The sequence below is a fragment of the Ahaetulla prasina genome, chromosome 1, assembly GCF_028640845.1.
Source record: "Ahaetulla prasina isolate Xishuangbanna chromosome 1, ASM2864084v1, whole genome shotgun sequence".
NCBI lineage: Eukaryota > Metazoa > Chordata > Lepidosauria > Squamata > Colubridae > Ahaetulla > Ahaetulla prasina.
Window position 1 is genome coordinate 29441147 of NC_080539.1, and position 19935 is coordinate 29461081.

The window sequence follows — 19935 nt, forward strand, 5'->3', positions numbered from 1 at the left end:
GTGAAGAAAATCCTGATGCTTGGAAAAACCAAAGCCAACAGGAGAAGAGGCGGAGAGCAAAACAAAGCAGCATCCGCCAACAGGCAATTTGGCGAAATGACATCCATCACTAAGAGGAGACCGCAACGTCCCACGAATGACTACTGCGCTGTAACCCCTTCTGGGCCCTAGCGCCCTCCAATACTCCGACAACGGCATTTCCCAAAGTAAACCGCGGCGCAAAATTTTCTCTCGATTCTAGAGTTCAGGCAGGGGGCGGAGACTGAGTGTTTTCGTCACCGGCTGAGGGAAAGACCAGGTACCGGAAGTGACGCCAGAGCTTCGGGTCATCGCTATTATCCTTGTAGCGTCCGCCATCTTTGCTGCTCCGGCCAGACACCGGTTTCCATGCGGGAAGAACAAGGTGAGGCTGAGCCCGCCTGCATCTGGCAGGCCACCTTTGAGGAGCCTTTCGCTCGTCACTGCGGGGAGGGGTAGCTGCCCACGATACGGTCCCTTGTTGTCACCGCCGTAAGGGCGTGAAACCGCCGTAAGGGCGTGAAACAAGGGGACAAAGACAGTCCGAAAGACACTCTTCCCTGGAGCCCCCACCCCGCTCCCCGCCTCTTAAGTGCGAAAACTCAATTTCCGCCTCTGGAGAAAAAAAAGAATATCCTCCGCGCCAGCGCCTTTGGGTGGAGGAAAGATCTGGGTCGAGTCTCGGCTGCGCAGTGGACGCTTCTCCGCCCTTTGATGATTTAAATTCGTGCTTTTTCCTCTACTACAAGCAGATGGCAACTCTCCCTCCGTTTTATTCACTTTAAAGCCTTGTAGATTGTCACGATGGAAAGGTTTTTATAAAACAGTCATTAGAAGTATTGCAAAAGCCAGAAACCACGGGGACTAAGCAAATTGCCCAGAGATTTTGAAACTGGCAGAATTGGAGAATGTTCAGCAATTTAGAATTACTGTTGAAACGTGGCTTAACATAAATAGATTTTTCAAGTCAAATGAAAAGAAATCAAATGGTTTGGGTTTTTTTTTAAAAAAAAGGAGCTGCGTCTTTTAACGGCAAAACCATGGATTTTTAGCAGCAGCGTTCAGCAATAGGATAGCCTCAAACTATTAACAAAAGCCCTGCAAAGTCCTTTTGTTTACTACATTTCTGTCTTATTACAGTCAAGTATGACTCTTGAATTTTTACATGATATACTGAATAGCTAAAACATCCACTGTTTCTATTTTAAAATGTATAAAGTAAAATAAAAACTGATCGATCAATAACATACACCACCGTCATGTTGATTCACATATTGGCATCACTGGGTAATTTCCTAAGAAGGCTAGCCCAAAGAGCTGATCCTGCTATGCACAAGCAGCTCTTCCCAACTTCACTCCACTTTGCTTCCCAGAAGTAGACTCTTAGCTGCTTCCCTCAGGATGGCCAATTGGCCTATATGCAGTTCATAACTGAATTATGAAGAGAATTACATATTTTAAATAATTTATTTTCATTTCAATTATTACTAGATTGAGTATTGTACTGGAGTATTTATTTATTTATTTATTTATTTTATTTATTCAATTTTTATACCGCCCTTCTCCCGTATGGAAAGACTCTGATAAAATAATATAATATAATAATATAATCAATAATATTAAACTTATTTCAGCTCCCTTTTTTACCCATGTTATTCAAGTGGTTAACAACTTATAATAATGCTTTGATCAAAACTATTGAAATTATTAGGAGTGCTCATTGAAAAACCTGCTCAAAAGTCTTAGCTGTTTACCCAAAAACAGAAATTGATGGCAAGTACCATTCCAACAGAGATGCATTCCATAGCTTTAGAGTAATTCAAGAGAAGACCAAGTAAATCTGATAAAGAGCCCCTGAAAGCGTGGACATCTTTAAGATACTACTGTTCTTAATAAGGAGGTAGATTCACAATTATTTCAAGCTGTAGAAAGCAACATTTGAACTTTGCTCTAAAAGCATTTGGCAAGTAGTGCAGTCTTTCATTATGGACGTAATAAGATATCATATACCTGTATTTGATAACAGCATACATTGCATTTCTTTTCCAGCATCCTGGTTTTCATTGATTTGGAAGGACTGATTTAAATAATCAACTCCAGCCCCATGCTTAGCACAAGAATCCAAATTAAAGCACTTATGATAAAAACTAGTCAGCTTATGCTTTAGCAGAGTCAACTAAACAAAGCTCACTTTTAGTCATTAGTTCCACTGTCAACCTACTTTTACTGTTAGGAACTCTTACCCGCCTATCCGCCCCCCAAATTCTTATATCTTAACTCTGTTATTCTATGTCCTGCTTTCTGGGATAATATAAAAGAAATAATTATCACCTTCTATGTTACATTTGTAGAAAAGTGATATTTTATTTCCTCTCCTGTTTTTCATGGTTAAAGTATCTGGTAATTCCTCAAGCTTTCTTCCCTAGTTTTCTTTTTGCCCTTTCCTGAAACTATTTGAGTTAGCTAAAATGTTTTTAAAGTATAATACAGACAAGTAGATTGGAGTTTTGTTAACGGAAAGTATTGTGGAACTATTAGATATTGAATTTGGGAAATCTATTTCTGTTGATCCAGTCAGAAGTTACATTTATTTTTGCCTCCATACTACATTGTGGATTCATTGGTAGTTTTTGGTCATCTACAATTAAAAGTACTTTTCACAAGTACGCTGGGCAACCCATTGTTCCATACTTGTATTCTGTTAATTGGTGAAGAACATTACATTTGTCCATTTTCTATTATTTTCAGTTTCTCTAAACTATCAAATATTTTAATCCCTCCCTCTTCTATTAATTATTTTTTAATTTTAGTTATTAAGGCTGTACCGCAGCCTGGATATAGAAGGAAAAAATGATTTAGGTTTTGCAGATATAAGTGTTGCTTGCTCTTGAATGCATGCGGTAAATCTTTTTGGTGACAGCTTCATCTTTGTCCAACTCCTTACAGGAAAAAATGTAACTGATACATTTTCTATGTGTTTTAAAATGAATACTTGACCGTTTTATTTACTTTTACTTGATTACACTGAATTTCTTTCATTTAAATCAGTGGTTTAAAAGTGTTCTGTTTTCATTATATTATTGGTTTTAAATAATATGATTCTGTGATTATTCACTTTGAGTCTTTTAAAAGTGTATAATTGTACAAATAATATAGCTACAAAATATGCAGTGCTTATGCTATGCTGCTTTTAGCCAGAACAATAATCCTGAATTGAATCATATTTTGTAAAACCCCACACCCCACACTCTGACACATTGTATACACATACATCTTTATGAATTCATCACCATAACTATATTTATGGTATTTTAAAATAATAAAACACTATTTATTTTTTATTGGAACCACAATTTATCTCTACTGTGTGACTGTCTCAATTTCTATTGATAGGGGTTGAAAGCCAGGTTACTTCCATTTCTTTTGTCCTTGTACCAATTGCCAAAATATATATTTATATAGGCTTTTTTCACATGAATTGAATCATTGTCAACTTCTATATTATTTTACCTTATGATATTCTTACTAATTGAGATGTTTATTAAATTTCAGATGAGATTCTATTCTATTTTTAGCTATTTTTGATATTGGTTTTGAGGGTGCTGCAATTTTTTTTAAGTTCGCATGAGTAACAAGGATTTCCCTCATCTATTTTTTTTTATTTTTTTGCTTTTCTCATCCTATTTTTGCAGGCCAAGCAATGTGCAAGATGAAAAGAGTGGCACCTGTTTAAGGAGCTGTGGTGTCTTCATGGAACCTTGTCTCACACCAAGCTGTGACATGGGAATAGTGAGGGAAGCCATAGACCAACAGGATGGAAGTATCAGTCAGACTCTGTGCACAGCATCTTGCTTGAGAAAACCTCACTGGGATGGGCAGAATAATACAGCAGTGGAAGGATTGGCTTCAGCAGGTATAGGCTTAAGCAACACAGAACCAGCAGTTGCCCCTGGAGTGGAAACCTATCTTCAAGAAGAGTGGCCAGAGCAGCAAAGCTCTTGCTGCAAGAAAAGACATCTAGAAGACGTGGAAGAAGAATTGCTTCCTAGGCAGCTGAGGGGACAAGAAGGAGAGATAGATCATGTGGAAATGCTTGGTATGTTTTCAGATGCATTTTGGCTGCATTGTCTTGGCAAGTGTAATATGGCTTTATTTTAGAGAAATGCAAAATAAAACAACTCAAATTTTTTGCTTTCTGTTTTCTTTCTGCGTTAGCAAAGAAACCTCTTCTTGGTATTGGGAACCTCATTAGATATAAAGTAAAGGTTGATGGGGAATGGGGAAGCCATAGCACCAGCCAATGACACTGAGGACATTACAGCCTTGATTTCCATTTCATTGAATGGAAATGAATGTGCCACATTTCATTCTTCAATGGTGCACATTCCTCAGAGCTAGAGGAAATCTAAAGAGAAATCTAGTCTGCAAAGAATCAGAAAAGCTTGGATATCTTCAGTTTCTTCAAAAACGTTTTGGCCCATTAGAATGAAAGAAAAGGTCTGTGGAACTGAGCTCACCAGGTTCTTAAGGTGATTTGGAGATTGTCTGCAGGGGCAAAAGTATTTTGAAGTATGGAATATAGTCAAGGAGTGTATTAGGATGCAGGATGATCTGGAAGCAGTTGCAGGATTTTGCAGTGGGTCTTCCTGCATAAGAAATAGAGGATGATAACAATTAAGTTGTGTTTCAAGCTGGCCCATTGTATCCTCAGCATAGGAGGGCATCTAAGACAATACTTTTTTTCTTTTTTTCCAAGCAGATGAACCATGTCCTTCCCCAGTTCCAGTTTCCACTCTTTCGAAAGAGGTTCCATCAACTATCCCAGCCATAAAGAAGCATTCCCGTGGGCGGAAACCCCGAAATAAAGTCTCTGTCCGCAAAGATTTCATTCCCAAGGGACCAAGCGAAGGCCCTGGGCCATCTGAGAATGGCTCCTCTCTTCCTGTTAAAGTGCCAAAGAAGCGAGGACGCAAGTCCAAAGAAGAGCTCCTGTTGCTGAGGCTAGCTCAAGGACTGGACAGTCAGTCATCCGAGGCCCTTTGCCAACAGAAGTCGCTATCTAGCAATCAGAACCTTGATTCTCTTGAGACCATGCCTGGTGGACGACCAAAGCGCCGTGCAGCTAAAGCGTAAGTGGGAGAAAGAACCTATCAGTGAATTCTGCTGGGTAAAGTACAGTTATTTTAGGGTGGAAATAACTAGCTTGCTTTTATTTTTTTTAAAAAAACACCCTGCTGGAACATATCAGTAGTTATAACCAGGGGTGAAATGCTCCTGGTTCGGACTGGATTGGCCAATCCGGTAATGATGGCGGCAAGTGGTTTGGAGAACCAGTAGCAAAAATCCCTGACAACCCCCCACCCCTGTCCATGCCCACCCAATCACCCGGTTGCCGCTTCTTTTAAAAAATGCTTTTAAAAGGTAAAAAAAGGGCTCCGACGATCACAGCTGAGCCACGAGATTGTCAGAGCCTTTTTTTTACCTTTTAAAAGCATTTTTAAACAACCTATTAGGCTGAATAGGTTGTAAAAAAATGCTTTTAAAAGGTAAATAAACGATCGCGCGCCACAGCTGATCACCCCCCACGCACTGTTCTACTTACCCCATGCCTCCTTTTTGTGTGCACTCCACCCGCGCACCTTGCATTTGGTGCATGCTGCGCATGTGCATCCAGCGAACCAGTAGCAAACCAGTTCAGATTTCACCACTGGTTATAACAAATTATACTAATTATAATTAGTGTAATAAACGTTAATTGGATGATTATTGAATCTAAATGTTTAAAACAAAGAGAGGCCAATCAGCATTGTAAACCCCCACCACCTCTATTTATTAGTCATTGTCAAATTCAGCAGTAAAATTGTCAACTGTCTATGAAGAATTTTTCCTCTTTGGGGTACTTGTAAGAGGTACAGAATAAGTGAATTTGTTATGCCAAGGAGCTTGATGCCTGTGATTCTGACCTACCCACCACTATTTTGGAGATTTGGAAATGAAGATTATAGCTGTTCCTGTCCTTAAGGCAAATGGAGCTGATTTTTAATCACAGCTCAGTTCATGAACTTACATTCTTCTCCCTCTCTCTTTCCAAGAGCCCTTCTGTATCTACAGGAACTGGCTGAAGAACTGACATCTGCATACCAGGCTCCTCCTTGCAATGAAACCCCAAAGGATACCCCTAAAACTGAGGAGCCCAGTAGGAAACGACGAGGCCGCAAGCCAAAAGAACAGAAGTTGGAAAATGAGGAAGATGTGGACTTTGTCCCCTCAGAAGAAAGTTTTCTGCAGGAGGAGGAAGAAGAAGAGCATTATGATCTAGTGATGAATGAGGCTATGAAGTCTGAGAGGGAGTCCAGCTCATGCAAACCAGTGGTAACCCAAACCTGAGATGGCTTCATTCTATTTCTGGGGGGATTGAATACTTCATTCACCTGGTGGTATGTCGGAGGCAACCCCACCTGAAGAAAAAGCCCTGGTCTTTTGGAATCAGTTGGCTGAGATTCTTGTTGCCAGAATTTGGGAGGGTGGGCTTTGGGGGCCTCTGTTTTTGACTTCCTTTTTTCCCATAGAGGTCCAAAGCTCAGCGCCGAGAATTTGGTTCCAATGGCTTGCACAATTCTATGATGGGCCCTATATGGAAGTGTCTCTCCATCACTCACCGCTTGTGAGTATTAGACTTCCCTCAATAATTGAGAGAATTGAGGAACAGGAATGTGGTTGGAGGGAGGAAAGGCAGGTTTCTGCTGCATTGTTTTGTTTCCTGAAAGTTCAGTGCTTCAACTAGTTCTGGCTGGCTGAAGCACACATGACTGCTTTCGAGTACCTACTATCACTGTTTTAAAAAATGGGCTCTCCAGCAATCATCATATCTTGTGGTTTAAAGTCTAAATGAGTGTGGATTGGACAGTGACAATGAGGCCTCTGGATGGTCAAACCTGGCTGGCTTGTTAGAAGCAAAACCACATTAGTTCATGAAAAAATATTTTGCCTAAATGAATGAAGAGATGCTACTTCTTTAAAGAAATAAAAATGCTGAGCCAAGTTTGATGGTGGTAATGGTTTAAAAATCTCTTTGAAGATGAATGTAGCCTGTGATAAAAATTGAACATAGGGTCTAAAGTGTATCTTTCATTTAAATGGATATGAAGATAATGAAGGTGTCATCTTCCCTGAGTCTTCACGCTGGTGTCGAGTCAGCACTCAGGGCTCAGGACCAGTGGTGGGTTGCTACCGGTTTGCCCCGGATCAGGCAAATTGGTGACAGCAGTGGGAGGCTCCTCCCACCCACCTGCATGCACAGAAGCGAGCAAACCGGTAATGACAGAAATTGATAGTATTGCTCAGGACCCCGGACAGCGCCCCAGATGTCAGGGAGCTGCTTGAGGTTTTAAAGGAGATTCGAGTTAATGTCAGGGTTCCAAGTAACACCCCCCAACGAAAGAAGACTCTGAGGCTAGAAGTTCCTCAAAGTTCCATTTTATTAGAGATGTCATATTGGCACATCTGGGAAAACCTAAATCTGAAACCTTCCAGGTTTTCCCCACCCAAAAGAAAGTCCAAGTCCCTTCCCCTGCACCCATATGTCTATCACATCACATCAATATACCATCCCAACTGGAAATGCCTCCCAGTCACGCCACTCCAGGTGTAGGGTGAATGTCCTTGACTCCCAGAGAAAAAAATGTTATGGCTAGATATCCCTACAACTCCATGCAATCCCCTCTCCCAATTTCCCACAGCACTAAGTGTGGCAGCCCTGAAGATCCAAAGAAATCCTCCAGGGCTGACAGAAGGATCTTGACGAGAGATTCAAGAACAAAAAACAAGCTAATTTCTTTTAAGATCCAATCTGATCTTTGGTTACCAAGACCAAAATTTAATTCGTTTTAATTTTGACAACATGTTTCAAAAATCTCAGAAAGGGAAATATGACAATTCAGTTCCTGATTTGCAAGAGTCAAGACTTTTATGATAAAGTGTATGTGTGCAAGACAGCAATATATTAGTTTTGGCTGTGTTGGCTTTGTTTAGGAAAGCTTGAAATACTTGGAAGGGACTGGGTTCTGTGAGCTCTGTGTTCCTTCAGGGAAGGAAGCAACTTCTTGTCACTCTTCTAGATAGTTGGGCAAAGATTAGACCATGCCAAATGAATGTTGCAGAGTTGCATTCACGTAGCTATGGCAAAATAAGTTGGAAAAGGGAAATCTTCTAGGAAATGACAATTGCCAAATTCTTTCTTCACTTAAAAAACACTTAGCAAAAAAACAGAGTTCCTTCCCCTTTTAATCCAAGGTTTATATCTTGTTTTTGACTAATTGGAGAAATTCAGAAGAAAATCTAAGCACTAAATTGTTTGTTGCAACATCTTCCAAAGTACTCCTATTTTTGAGCATTCAGATTGATGCAAATTCGAAAGACTCAGTGTATCCAGTATTTATTGAGTGTGCTTTCTCATTTTGCTGTGCCCACTATAGTATTCAATCAAACCACAGACAACTTGGTTGTTGTACTGTTCTATTGTTACACTGATTCCTGTTATATAAATTTCTATGATGCAATTATACTTCCTTTGTCTCTTAGACGTGAGCAGCACCATTCCCACTGGGAGTTTCCAGAGTGGATTCCCTCTGCCCAGAAGTGGATTTTTCTCTCAGAGAGGTGAGTGGCCTTCTAGAATAAAATGTGACATACCTAGAAGCAGATAGATAATTAAAGGGCACATGTGCCGATAAATGATAAAGACTCCTTTAAGTTGACTCAATCCTGGTGATTTCATTCATATATCAATTTAGATTTTTAGATATAATACAGAAACATTTTGTAATTGTCTTCTGGAATGTTTGGTTTGACTTTCCTGTCATCTCCTCCATTTCCATTTTGATCTGTAGTCCTAGTAATTCCTTAAGCTTTTAAGAGAGAGGCCATTGGTGATCATTTTCTCTACATCAAGGGTGTCAAACTGGCAGCCCGCAGGCTGGATGCATTATGCACTGGCCACGCCCACCCCAGCTCTGCCAAGGGGGAAAATGTCGCAAAATGTCAAGTGTCAAACGCCATGAGTTTGATACCTGTGCTGTACATCAATGCAGCATAGCACGTAAAACAGCATGGCAAAATCAAAAACATTGCCACCAGAAAGATTCTGTGTATCCCCCTGCACAGAAGAAATCTTTGCACCCTAGTCTGCTTTCAGGCATTTAAATGCTAATGATTACTTGTAACAAAGTGAACATCAAATGAGCTTCTATTCTGTTCTTTTCCATCTTCCAAAGTGAAGCAGATAAATTCCTTCCTGCTGAGCCCAAGTCTCCACTCTTCTCTGTCAAGAGAGAAGGTTTGCAAGAAAGCAGTGTCTTGTACCGGATTAACAGGTGTGTGCTTGTGCAGCTAGTTTTGTCCATGAGGGAAAGTTCATGGGAAATATTACATTTAGGGAATCTCTGGGGAAATGACTGATAGGGGGCAGTTAAGGGGGAGGAACCTTACTTTGAACAGGGTACCTGAGATTTCCCATGCTTGCTTAACATCAATTATAACAAGTCTTTGTTCCATCTCGCTGAAGAATATTATCATCTCTATATGGTTTAAGCCATAGTGATGTCTTTTTTTCTTTCCAAAGTATCCAGTAAACCTTTAAATGTTAGATGCTGCTTGCAAGGTCAGCTATTATGCAGTGGTTCCTTTCTTTTCCTACCTGGTAGGTTTAATGCCTTACAACCTCATGAGGACCGCTTAGACATGACTTTCTTTGTTGGGGGTCCTGTCTGGGCTTTGGAGTGGTGCCCAACCCCTGAAGGCTCTGTGGCATCCCAGTATGTGGCTATCTACTGCAATCCCAGCATGAATGTTCAGCATTCTTTGTCACAAATCCATACAGGACCAGCTCTGCTTCAGCTCTGGGAGCTTGGACCTATCCAGGAAGACAAAGGGTGAGTTGCATAAAGCAAACTTTGTGTCTGTTGTAAAAACATAATTTTCATTCCTATGGAGGTCTTGCATCCTGCATTGTAGCTGAGGGTTAAGCAGTGCAGTAGGAATTATGGCTGTATTAAATCAGACTCCAACATTACTAGCAATTAAATTGGGGCACCACATTAGGGAATTTCCTGAACTAGGGCTTTATGGGCAGAGAACAGCTGTATTAGATAAATTGTTTCCCATCAGGGTGGATTTGATTTAAGTCGATTTAAATCACAATTTAAATCATTTAAATCACTAGTAAAAATTTAAATCAAGTTGATTTAAATCATAATTTTTAAAGAGCAACCGTCATCTTTGTCCTGCAGCAGCTTCTCCTCTGACCTGCTGTTGACTCATCGATAGTCCCAGTATTGCAGAACATACAGCCTCATGCTACATAACTAAGCTCCATTTCATGCTGAATAAAATAAATTATTAATGCATCTTAAATAGAAAACTATCTTTAAATAGATTTTTTACTCCAAAAGCATTTTAGTAAAATAACTGATAAAAAATTAAAAAAATCCGAATTTTTAAATCTATTTTTTTAAATCATTGATTTTTATCTATCCTGCTTCCCATAGAGCCAATTTTCTGCCTTTCAGATATGTTATATTTGCTTTATGAGATAGTACAAGAAGGAGCAAGACACATATAATAAACCAGGAATAGCTAAGGTGCAGAAGAATCTCCTCTTAATTATCCTTTCAGCCTAATTCTCAAAGGTCCTTGTATCTTCTGCACTGGGGAATATGCAAAAGAATTGTGCATATACTGTAACGTGGAGGAATGGCATGACCCAAAGGCTTTGAATTTTTTTCCTGCATTTTTTTTCCAGGTCTGTTACCAAGCCAGGACTTGCATATGCAATTGCCACTGATCATGGTTGTATTTGGGACATGAAATTTTGTCCCAGTGGAGCTTGGGAACCCCCTATCACTCAGCGCAAGGTGAGAATTGGGGCCAAGAGATTGTCTGAGCCAAAAGTTTGCCTAGACTTTAGATATTTAGTGTATATGCAGGGTTAGGATATGATAGGGTTTTATCTTCAATATTTTTATTAAGCATTCTCTTTCTGTCAAAAGTTATTATCAGATTCAGAGATGATACAAAACAGGGTGAGATACAATAGACGTTAATAGATGATTTCACTGAAAACAAAAGCAAAGTTCAAAAAGATCTGATAAATTAAAGAATCAAGCTGAAAATTACAGTGAAATTTAACCGAGTCTATATTCTTCACCCAAGAGGTTGAAGGAATGTCACTCAAAAAAAGGGTGTGACGTGTTCTCTATTATTTTAGCCTGAGGATACAGATAGTCTTACATTATATGAAGGAAGCTTTTTTTTTTAATGTTACATAAAACATCCTATTGGTAGAAACTATTACTGAGAGAATCATTGAAATCCTCTTTGCTGGGTGTACTTCAGTCTGTTACAGGTGCTTTAAAATGGAAGCTTGCACTTAAATGACTCTTCACTTCAGTTCTTCCATATCTGTGGCTGGTGGAAATGTAAGCTTCCCAAATGGGACATGCAGCATAATTATCTTTCACTTTGGTTTATATCCCATGCAGCTCCCTCACATGAGTCGGTTGGGACTACTGGCTGTAGCCTTTTCTAGTGGCAAAGTGTTGCTGTACAGCCTTCCCCATGTGGAAGACTTGAATGCCTACCGAAGAACACAGGTAACAGGTAGGAATAGCTGTAAAAAAAAACGGGAAGAAGACAGGCAGGTACCTGCATTGTTGGATGTTGTCTGTTCAGGATATCTCACCCAAACAGGAAAGGAGGGGTACTGTTAGAAAGACCAGGTGTTCTATCTAAGTTAAATGATTGGAAGAAGAGTTAGTATTAATTATTACGAGAGGCTTTGTCCTACCATCAATTGTGAGAGAGATTATTCTCCATGGTGCCTTAGGAAACAGCCATGTGCTACCCATAAAGTCTTATTTTCATATTACTAGCATTCTTTAAAAAACCATTCTTTAAAAAACCATTTAAGAAAAGCTAAATGCTTTTCTTCTAATGATCACCAGGTATTTTTATCTGCAGTGCAACACTGTCTGATAACATATATCTTTCCCATTTCACTAGATTAAATTGTCTCAACACACTAAGTCAGAGTTACGGGTTTCTAATTATGATCTTGTTCTTTCTAAAAAATCAGGCCTTTTTGTTGAAAGAATCTTTACAGCTCTGTTGAAAAATGTCCTAATTTAGCTTTGGTTCCTGAGGAGGTGTACAGTCATTTTTGTTCTCGCATGCAGTGCAGGGCGCTGTATGGGCAACAAAGGCTACTCCACATCTTGATACATGCATTTTGGGGCCTGGTGCAGGGTGTACAAGCTGTGTGCTTAGTCAACCATATCAATTAATGGTGCTTGTAATTACATCTGTCTGCAAGAATGATTGATGATCATGAGGACTGGGTGTGCAGGACTGACCTTTTCAAAGATGATAGTGGGAAATTAGTCCCAAGAGAGTCGAGTTTGGATTCTACTTTTTTTCCCCCATTCCTTGGTATCAGATTATGTTGAAAGAAACACAAAGTCATTTTGTTGCACTAACCCTTCTATTTTTCCATTTGTCCTTGTGATTAGTAAAAACAATTCTAAAGATGAATAACTGACTGACATACCCATTTATTACTTAGTATAAATAAATTATAACTAATTTATTTATTATTCATTTTTTAAAAAGTGATTTTAACAGAATTAAAGTAGAGATTCAGAGCAGCAGTGATTAGAATATATGTATGTATGTATGTATGAAATTCTGTATGAACAACTCTGTCTGTGGCAAAACACGTTGATACAAACCTTATCTTTTATTTGAACTCTGGAAGATGCTTGTCTTACAGTGAGGGCACCACAATACAAAGCTCTTGTTTGGATACAGCCTTCTTAGATGCTGCCTATCAATCATGCCTTGGGCATTCTCCTTGCCGCTCCTCAGAATCTATGCATGACTACATCAAAACAATATTTTATCAAAATTCTAGGTCCAAGTAAGCCAGTAGTATTTTGAAGTAGGCTTGAAGTGAAATAGACAATAGGAGCAGTTAATAAGTGTAATGTGATTCTTTGTGTTCCATTCAGTAATAAAATTGTAGCATTTTGCACCATGGTTCTCCAAAACATTTTAATAGCAGCCTCATTACTTTTGCTGTGTTCTAAGAAAATTATCCTCATTGAAAAATATCTTCCATTCGTGTACAGCTGGGGCTTCAGTAACAAAACTAATGTATCTAATTAAAAAAACAAGAAAAATCTAAATATTCTTAATAAATATCAAAACGATATCACGAACACCCCACAGATGCCAAAAATGTCATGGCCTTGCAAGCCTCACCTTCAATCAAAGCATACCATCCTTATATGCCAGACAAAACTTATAGGTCTTGACAGTTTTGCCAGGAATGATTGATTATTTGGAGCCAAGCTTTTTCTGTGGAAACTGCCTTACAAACAGTCTTAGCTACTCTATTGGATTAGCTTAATCGAGAGATTTTGTTAATTTACACTGATGCTTTGATAGGTTTTTATTTAAGGAACTATTATACTTTTAACTTTGCAAGTCAGAATTTAGGAGGAATAATTGTTCCACGATTGTGTGTAAGTTTTCTGTAAGTTGAGTTGTGAGTAGCACTGTTGGCTGTCCCAACCTGGTCTGTTAGGAAAGAAAGACTGTCGACTCCATCATTAGTGAAAGTACACTTTACTAAAGCCAAGTGATTAAAGCGTAGCAAAGCCGAATCTGGTTTTTCACACCCAAAGCATCTGGTTAACTTTTCCCTTCTTCCCCACCTTTCCCCCTGGATACCTCCCCTTGTCCAATTACATTCAAAGAGAAAATGCAGAATGAGGTATAGGTATTTCTGTACTATTTGATTGTCCTCTCTTCTAGGTGGACCTTCCCCTCGGCATGTCATCTGCAAGGTATCTTCTATTATTTCCTTGGGGGAAAAAATCATTTAAAAGCAGGATATATACTGTATTGAGTTCCAAGATGGATCGTTCAGATTCCCACTTGTCAAGGCAATTTTGAAGGCTTCCCAGATCTGAATCCTTTCTCATTAGATAGTTACATAAATACTTTAAAAAAAAGATGCTCTGAAAACAACTCATTTTCATTCCCCCAGCCCACCCAAGAAGTTAATGTAAGATATTGCTATAGCCCACTTTCTATTCTTTGATATCTAGCAACTTTATTTATTCTGATTGACATTAGTTCTGTAAGGCCTCAGATAAACCAAATTGGGTTTTTCCTCATTACTTGTAACATTGAAAATGAGATGTGTGAAATTAGTTATGGGATTTTATGCATTTATAATAAGTGATTACCATGGCTTGGGGTCTTCCATTATTGTCTTTTCTTAATATTAGCCTTACCTTGTTCTCTACAGGTCCAGTATGTGGCCACTTTGCAGGTAGGCTCCATTCAGGCTGGGAATTCCTCCGAATGTGGGCAGTGTTTCAGCTTGGCCTGGATGCCAACCAAGCCTCATGAGCATTTGGCTGCAGGTTTCTATGATGGTAAGGGCGGGGGAATCCTTGGAATGGAATAAACCTAGAGAAGTTGGGGAATAATTATATTGGTTCACAAATCTAGCGTAATGCCTGTAATCCCATCTTCTCAGGTACAGTGACTCTCTGGAATCTGCTTACCAAGTCTCTGTTACAAAGGGTACGCCAGCCTGATGGCTCCCTCAAACTGTATCCGTTCCATTGCTTCCTGGCCCATGACCATGCTGTGAGCAACATCCAGTGGTGCAAAGCAAACAGGTGGGAAGGATGTGAAATATCACTGACTGATGAGAACTGGTCTCTCAGTTTCTGGCTCCTTTCTGACCATCCTGGGCGTGCTTTTTTCCTTCTCCCTTCCCCACAAAATTTATGGCTGCAGATTGGACCAGACAGCTCTTTCCTTGTACATACTGTTTGTCGTTGGGTCACAGTCTTGGGCCAAGGCATTTACTTGGTGTAGTTTGACCGATATTTCTGCCAGGGATCTGGGACTTCTGTGTCAGATGTGTTCTGCCAGTGAGCTCTGGCCTGCCTGTTTTATTCCTAGCAATTTCATGGTGACTACAGGCAATGATCGCAAAATCAAATTTTGGGACTTGCGCCGACTGCATGAACCTATCAACAGTATCAAGCGTTACTTGAGCACAGAGATTGCCTGGCTGCTACCCTACAGTGGGATCACAGTTGCACAAGATAGCTGCTATGCCTCGTGAGTGTGTGTATACCCTGTTATTCTTAAAATAATGGACTAACTGTTATGTATTCCAATTCCAATTTGCCTCTTGTTACCAAAGTTGATGTGAGTTTGCTTCTCCAGAGTATCAGATAGATGGACTTAACATAGTATGGGTTCCTTGAGGATAGAGAAAGAGAAGAATTATCAATCAGTTCCTGAAGTCTTTAAAAAGATATGTGAGCAATTTTTTAAAAAGTTGCATTAACCAAATCCTCATGTGTCCCACTTCTCTTATTATTTTAAATCAAATCAAGATTGAATAAAGGGTCATGGCTTGTTTAATTCATTGCCATTTTCAGTTCTAAATTACCCTTTGATCCATTTGCAGAACAATCTGAAATATCACCCTGCTGGCATATTGTCCTTTGGCATATTGATTACCAAAGGATCAGTCATTGCTGAATTCTCCAGATGACCAGTCCTATCCATCCTGGCTTTCTCTGAACCAGACCCAAGTCTTTTTCATCCTAACTTCTTGCAGTTCTTTTCCTCTTGACTTAGAAGAAAATTAAATGCTTTGTATACCTACAGATGTTTAGCATGTTTACTGTAGAATCTAGCACATTCTTAGGAAATACGACAACTTTACTGACTTTCAGATCTTCTCTGATGTGGTAAATAGCTGCTCTGTTCTCGCAAAATGTGATTTCCCCAGAAGAGGTGACTTGTAAAATCCTCCAACTCAACATCCACTACTCTAGTGTCACATTCTAGCTTGTAATGTTTTGATATTTTTACATATGCCTAACTTGATTTGGGCTCCTAACTTGGAAACTATGAGGGCCTTGGGCCATTTGCTAAGTAATGCAGAATAGATTTACCTATCACAGTAGCAATTCACCTGGTCCTTTAAACTATTTTGGGACACATCTTAAATGTCAAGGTCTAACTTGAATTATACATCATGCATTCATTAATTGTGTCAGGAAAGATTCTGAGCAGTGGACAGGTAACCAGGAGTTAGATGAGACTGTGATGGGTTTTCAGATATATATATCTGAAATTGAGGTTCCAGACATTCGGATTGCTCAACTGACCAGGATTCATTTCTTCTTACAAGAAAAGTTTAAGCAGCAATAGAGGAAGCAGCAAATCCAGAGAACTGGACAAACAGTTTTTCCACTTTGCCAATTATATTTCTCATTCAGGAATCTTACATTGCAGATCAAATGGCACTATTGTTCCATAACATGTATTATTGTCTATGGGCAACGTTGATGCTGCTCTTTATTGCAAGTGTCAGGTATCATGCATTTTTCTTACATTTCTATGTTGCAGGTATGGACTAGGTGGGATCCACTATTTGGATGCTGGCTATCGTGACTTTCGAGCCTATTTTGTGCTCCCTCGCAAAGGCACTGTATGGGTAAGTTATGCATCCCCAAGTAAAGGAGGAGGGGATATATAGTGTATGACTTATCCCAGAGTCATTGAAAGGTGGAAATGAGGCTTATGATTCTATCCCTTTTGCAGAGTATCTCTGGATCTGATTGGCTGAACACAGTGGCTGCTGGTGATATCGCAGGGGAATTGGTGGCTGCAGTGATGCCTGATCTTTCAGTCAACCCACAAAATGTCAAGCGGCCATCAGACCGTCGATTTGTAGGTTTTGCTGCCACTGAGTAATGGGAAGGCTGTGCAGGCCCACAAGCTTCATCTCCAACCAAACAGGGTAGAAAACAAGAATGGACCCCTCTGTCAACTCTCTAGATCCAGGTTGGATCTGAGTGGAGGAAAGGGAAGCTTATTGATGCAGTAACTGTAGCCAGTTGTGCAAAGTGAGGAATGTCTTCCAGGAGAAGCATGTTGTTTGGGTGGAAGCATATTCTCTTATTACTTTTGAAAAGGAGAAAGAAAAATAGAAACGTCTGGTTGGTATTAATAGTGTGGGTATTTAGTTTCCTGAGAAAATTAAGGCACATAATTTGGGGGTGTGAAGAAGTTCAGTTCTGGGCTCCAAATCACAAATATTAGTTTTGTAATGCCTTTGAGACTTGAGAAAACAAATGAATGCATATGAATGAGCCAAAAAAAAACCCATCCTTCCCTGGATTTAATGACAATGAGAATGTCAGTCACAGCAGCAAAGAGGTTTATGGTCTCTGAAAGTTTGGGTCAGATCAATTCCTTCACTATCTAGGTTTAGGTTTTGCATCACTGCTTCTTAATCGTCATTGCACTTGTCCTCTGTATTAAACCATTGAATGCAACATTTCTTGTCTCTGAGGCCATTGTCTTCTTATCCTTAACGCCTATTTCTCTTTGTGTCTTCAGCTCATCTGCAAAGCAGTTTTACAGCCAAATGACCCACTTAACAAGATTGCAACAGAGGGAACAGCCTGTGAGAAGCCACAGGCAGTGGGCAAAACGTGCAATGAATCGGTAGCCCAGAATTTCATTCTCTTCCAGGATGCTGATTTGGTGAGGGCTTGGAAATACCAGAATTCTGGTTCAAGGACAATAGCAGTAACAACATGGGAACAGAGGGCCCCATTTCAGCTTCGTAAATATTCCAGGCAGGATCCTTTATCTATCAGACCAGAGAGAACGATTGATGTGGATCTGGCACTGAATATATTGAATGCTAACAAAGGCAGCAGAAACAGTGGTTATAATTATTCTACTCTCCTCCCTGTACTAAGTCAAGATGCAGGGTTCCCACTTCCGATTTCTATGTAGCAAGGCCTACCCATTCTATGGTGTGTTTCAGAGTGATAAGGCTCCATCCCAAGCCAATAAATCACTAGTTGACAACTGTAATCAAAAAGCCTTAATGGATGAAGCGCTTCGTTTTCTTGATCTACCCAGGCCTGCTTTTAATGCTTATTTTCCCTGTCCTTCCTAGACATCTTTCAAGAGCCTCTTTAGGCAGAAGCCCCTGAAACGCATGCCAAAAGAAGTAAAAGAAGGAGCGGTCCTGGGCCGGATGCAGCTAGAGACTGTACATAAGGTAAACATAAAAGGGAAAAAGGTTGTACAATTCGAGAGGAAAGAAAACAAATGCTATTTCACAGTATCTCTTCCTTTGTGTCGAACTGTGGCTCTCTCGTCCTCTGAAGCTTCATGGATTTATGAGGGAGATGAAGATGGGTCGGTTAATGGTTAATGTCACCTTCACCCTTTTGTTTCTTTTCTTGGCAGGTGCGCTTCAGCCCAAACCTTGACAGCCATAGCTGGGTAGCGTCTGGTGGTCAGTCTGGCCTTGTGCGACTTCACTGTGTTCGGGCATTGGTTTTCCCCCGCAGCCACAAGCTTCTCCTTGACTGTCAGGCCCATTTCAGTTCCATGTTTGATTCAGAGAGACAGATCGACTGCCCCACAACCATCTCATCTGTGGTGCACAGTGCTGTCAGCTGAATATCACCCGGGGCAACTCAATTTGGGGCATCAGCATACATGGCTGACAAATTGAAGGCCTTTTGTGAGAATCTTGGAATTACCAGAATATACAGAACACAACCAAACATCAAATACAAGAGGATGTTGGCCATATTGAAACAGATAAGCTGAAGAGAAAGACAAAGGCAGGGTTTGGCCAGATGAGTGGAATATACTGGAGCTTCTAGCACCGGAAGTCAGCTCCTGTTGTGGGAAAAAGGGCAGTGACGAGGAATAGTCCGTCCTGCTGTATCTCTGCCATGTGGTGATACTTCTCTCTTTGAGCTCTCTCCCGAGATTCTCCTGCATGGCACAAACTTCAGAAGGAAGGAGGGATTGATCTCCCTCTAGCCAGTCTGGTGGAATAGTATCCCATATTCTTCCCGCATAGATCTGGAGAGTTCCCTGAAACCTAGATCTGCTCTGATTAAAGCATCAACAAGACTTTATTGCCCCATTGCTCATCCTGCTTCTCCCAGTCTTGTTGGTGACAATAATTTTGCTCACATTGAGCCATTTTGTTGTCTTAACCATTATTAAAATGTGTTTTGATTTGTAAAAGGGCTTTCTTTCTTTGGAAAGGGCTTCACATGTCCCCTTCCTGCCTGTGGTGATAAATAAGAAAATAAGCCTAAGGAGTCCTTGGTGCTCTCTGACTTGGTTGCTTGCTTGCAGATGTTTCATTACCTAACTAGGTAACATCATCAGTGCGATTGATAAGCCTATGTGCATCTTTGTCTTCAAAATGAGTTAAGAGTAGTGCATTTTGTTTTAGTTTTAAAGAGTAAATTTGTACCATTTCCTTTATCATGGTAAATTGCACGTTTGTGGTATATTGTTTCTAAGGAGATCTTGGACAAGACTCAATCCATGTCCTTTTCTGTCTTCCATGACAAATGCTACTCACATTCCTCCATCAGATGCCAACACCAAGGACTTCTTTCAAACAACAAAGTAGGTATTCATAAATCGTATAGAGACTCTCCAACTATGCTGCAACTTTTAGTGGTCACCCATAATTTTCACTCTTGTGGAAAACTGAGTAAAAAGGCTATTTGAACTCTGAGTATTTAATAAAATTGATCTCTTCCCCCACCACCACTAAATTCTGGAAAATTTCATCTTTGCCAACTCATGTGATATGGATCTTCTCACTCTGTTTTACCATTGCCTGTTACAATTCTAGTATCAAACAAGCTGTTAACTCTAGCTAGCATAAAGAGACGAGTCAGCAATAGAATACATTCACACAAGCTGTTTTAAGACCTCTGAGCCAAAACTACAGCTCTTTAGGGTTTGTTTGACCATCGCCTT

General features: G+C 40.0%; 1 protein-coding gene across 2 annotated transcripts; it reads left to right on the forward strand.

Annotated features, from left to right (window-relative positions):
- The first annotated feature begins 301 nt into the window (after window positions 1-301).
- On the forward strand, window positions 302-19705 carry GTF3C2 (general transcription factor IIIC subunit 2). Of its 2 annotated transcripts, none has more exons than XM_058164646.1 (19): window positions 302-403; window positions 3711-4114; window positions 4775-5147; window positions 6111-6390; window positions 6588-6682; window positions 8599-8676; window positions 9291-9389; window positions 9720-9947; window positions 10817-10928; window positions 11556-11673; window positions 13888-13919; window positions 14387-14516; window positions 14621-14765; window positions 15055-15216; window positions 16522-16609; window positions 16717-16845; window positions 17518-17664; window positions 18089-18193; window positions 18385-19705. In XM_058164646.1, the coding sequence occupies exons 2-19, from the start codon at window positions 3769-3771 to the stop codon at window positions 18598-18600; spliced, it is 2883 nt and encodes a 960-aa protein (XP_058020629.1). In that variant the 5' UTR covers window positions 302-403; window positions 3711-3768; the 3' UTR covers window positions 18601-19705. The 2 variants fall into 2 exon arrangements, with proteins under 2 accessions (XP_058020629.1, XP_058020630.1); XM_058164647.1 differs by having other exon boundaries at window positions 4778-5147.
- Window positions 19706-19935: the final 230 nt, after the last annotated feature.

Coding starts and splice junctions, on each gene's coding strand:
- GTF3C2 (XM_058164646.1), top strand. CDS start 3,769: ATGGAACCTTGTCTCACACCAAGCTGTGACATGGGAATAGTGAGGGAA. Junction 15,217..16,521: donor CAAGATAGCTGCTATGCCTC/GTGAGTGTGTGT, acceptor TCTATGTTGCAG/GTATGGACTAGGTGGGATCC. Junction 16,846..17,517: donor GGCCATCAGACCGTCGATTT/GTAGGTTTTGCT, acceptor TTGTGTCTTCAG/CTCATCTGCAAAGCAGTTTT.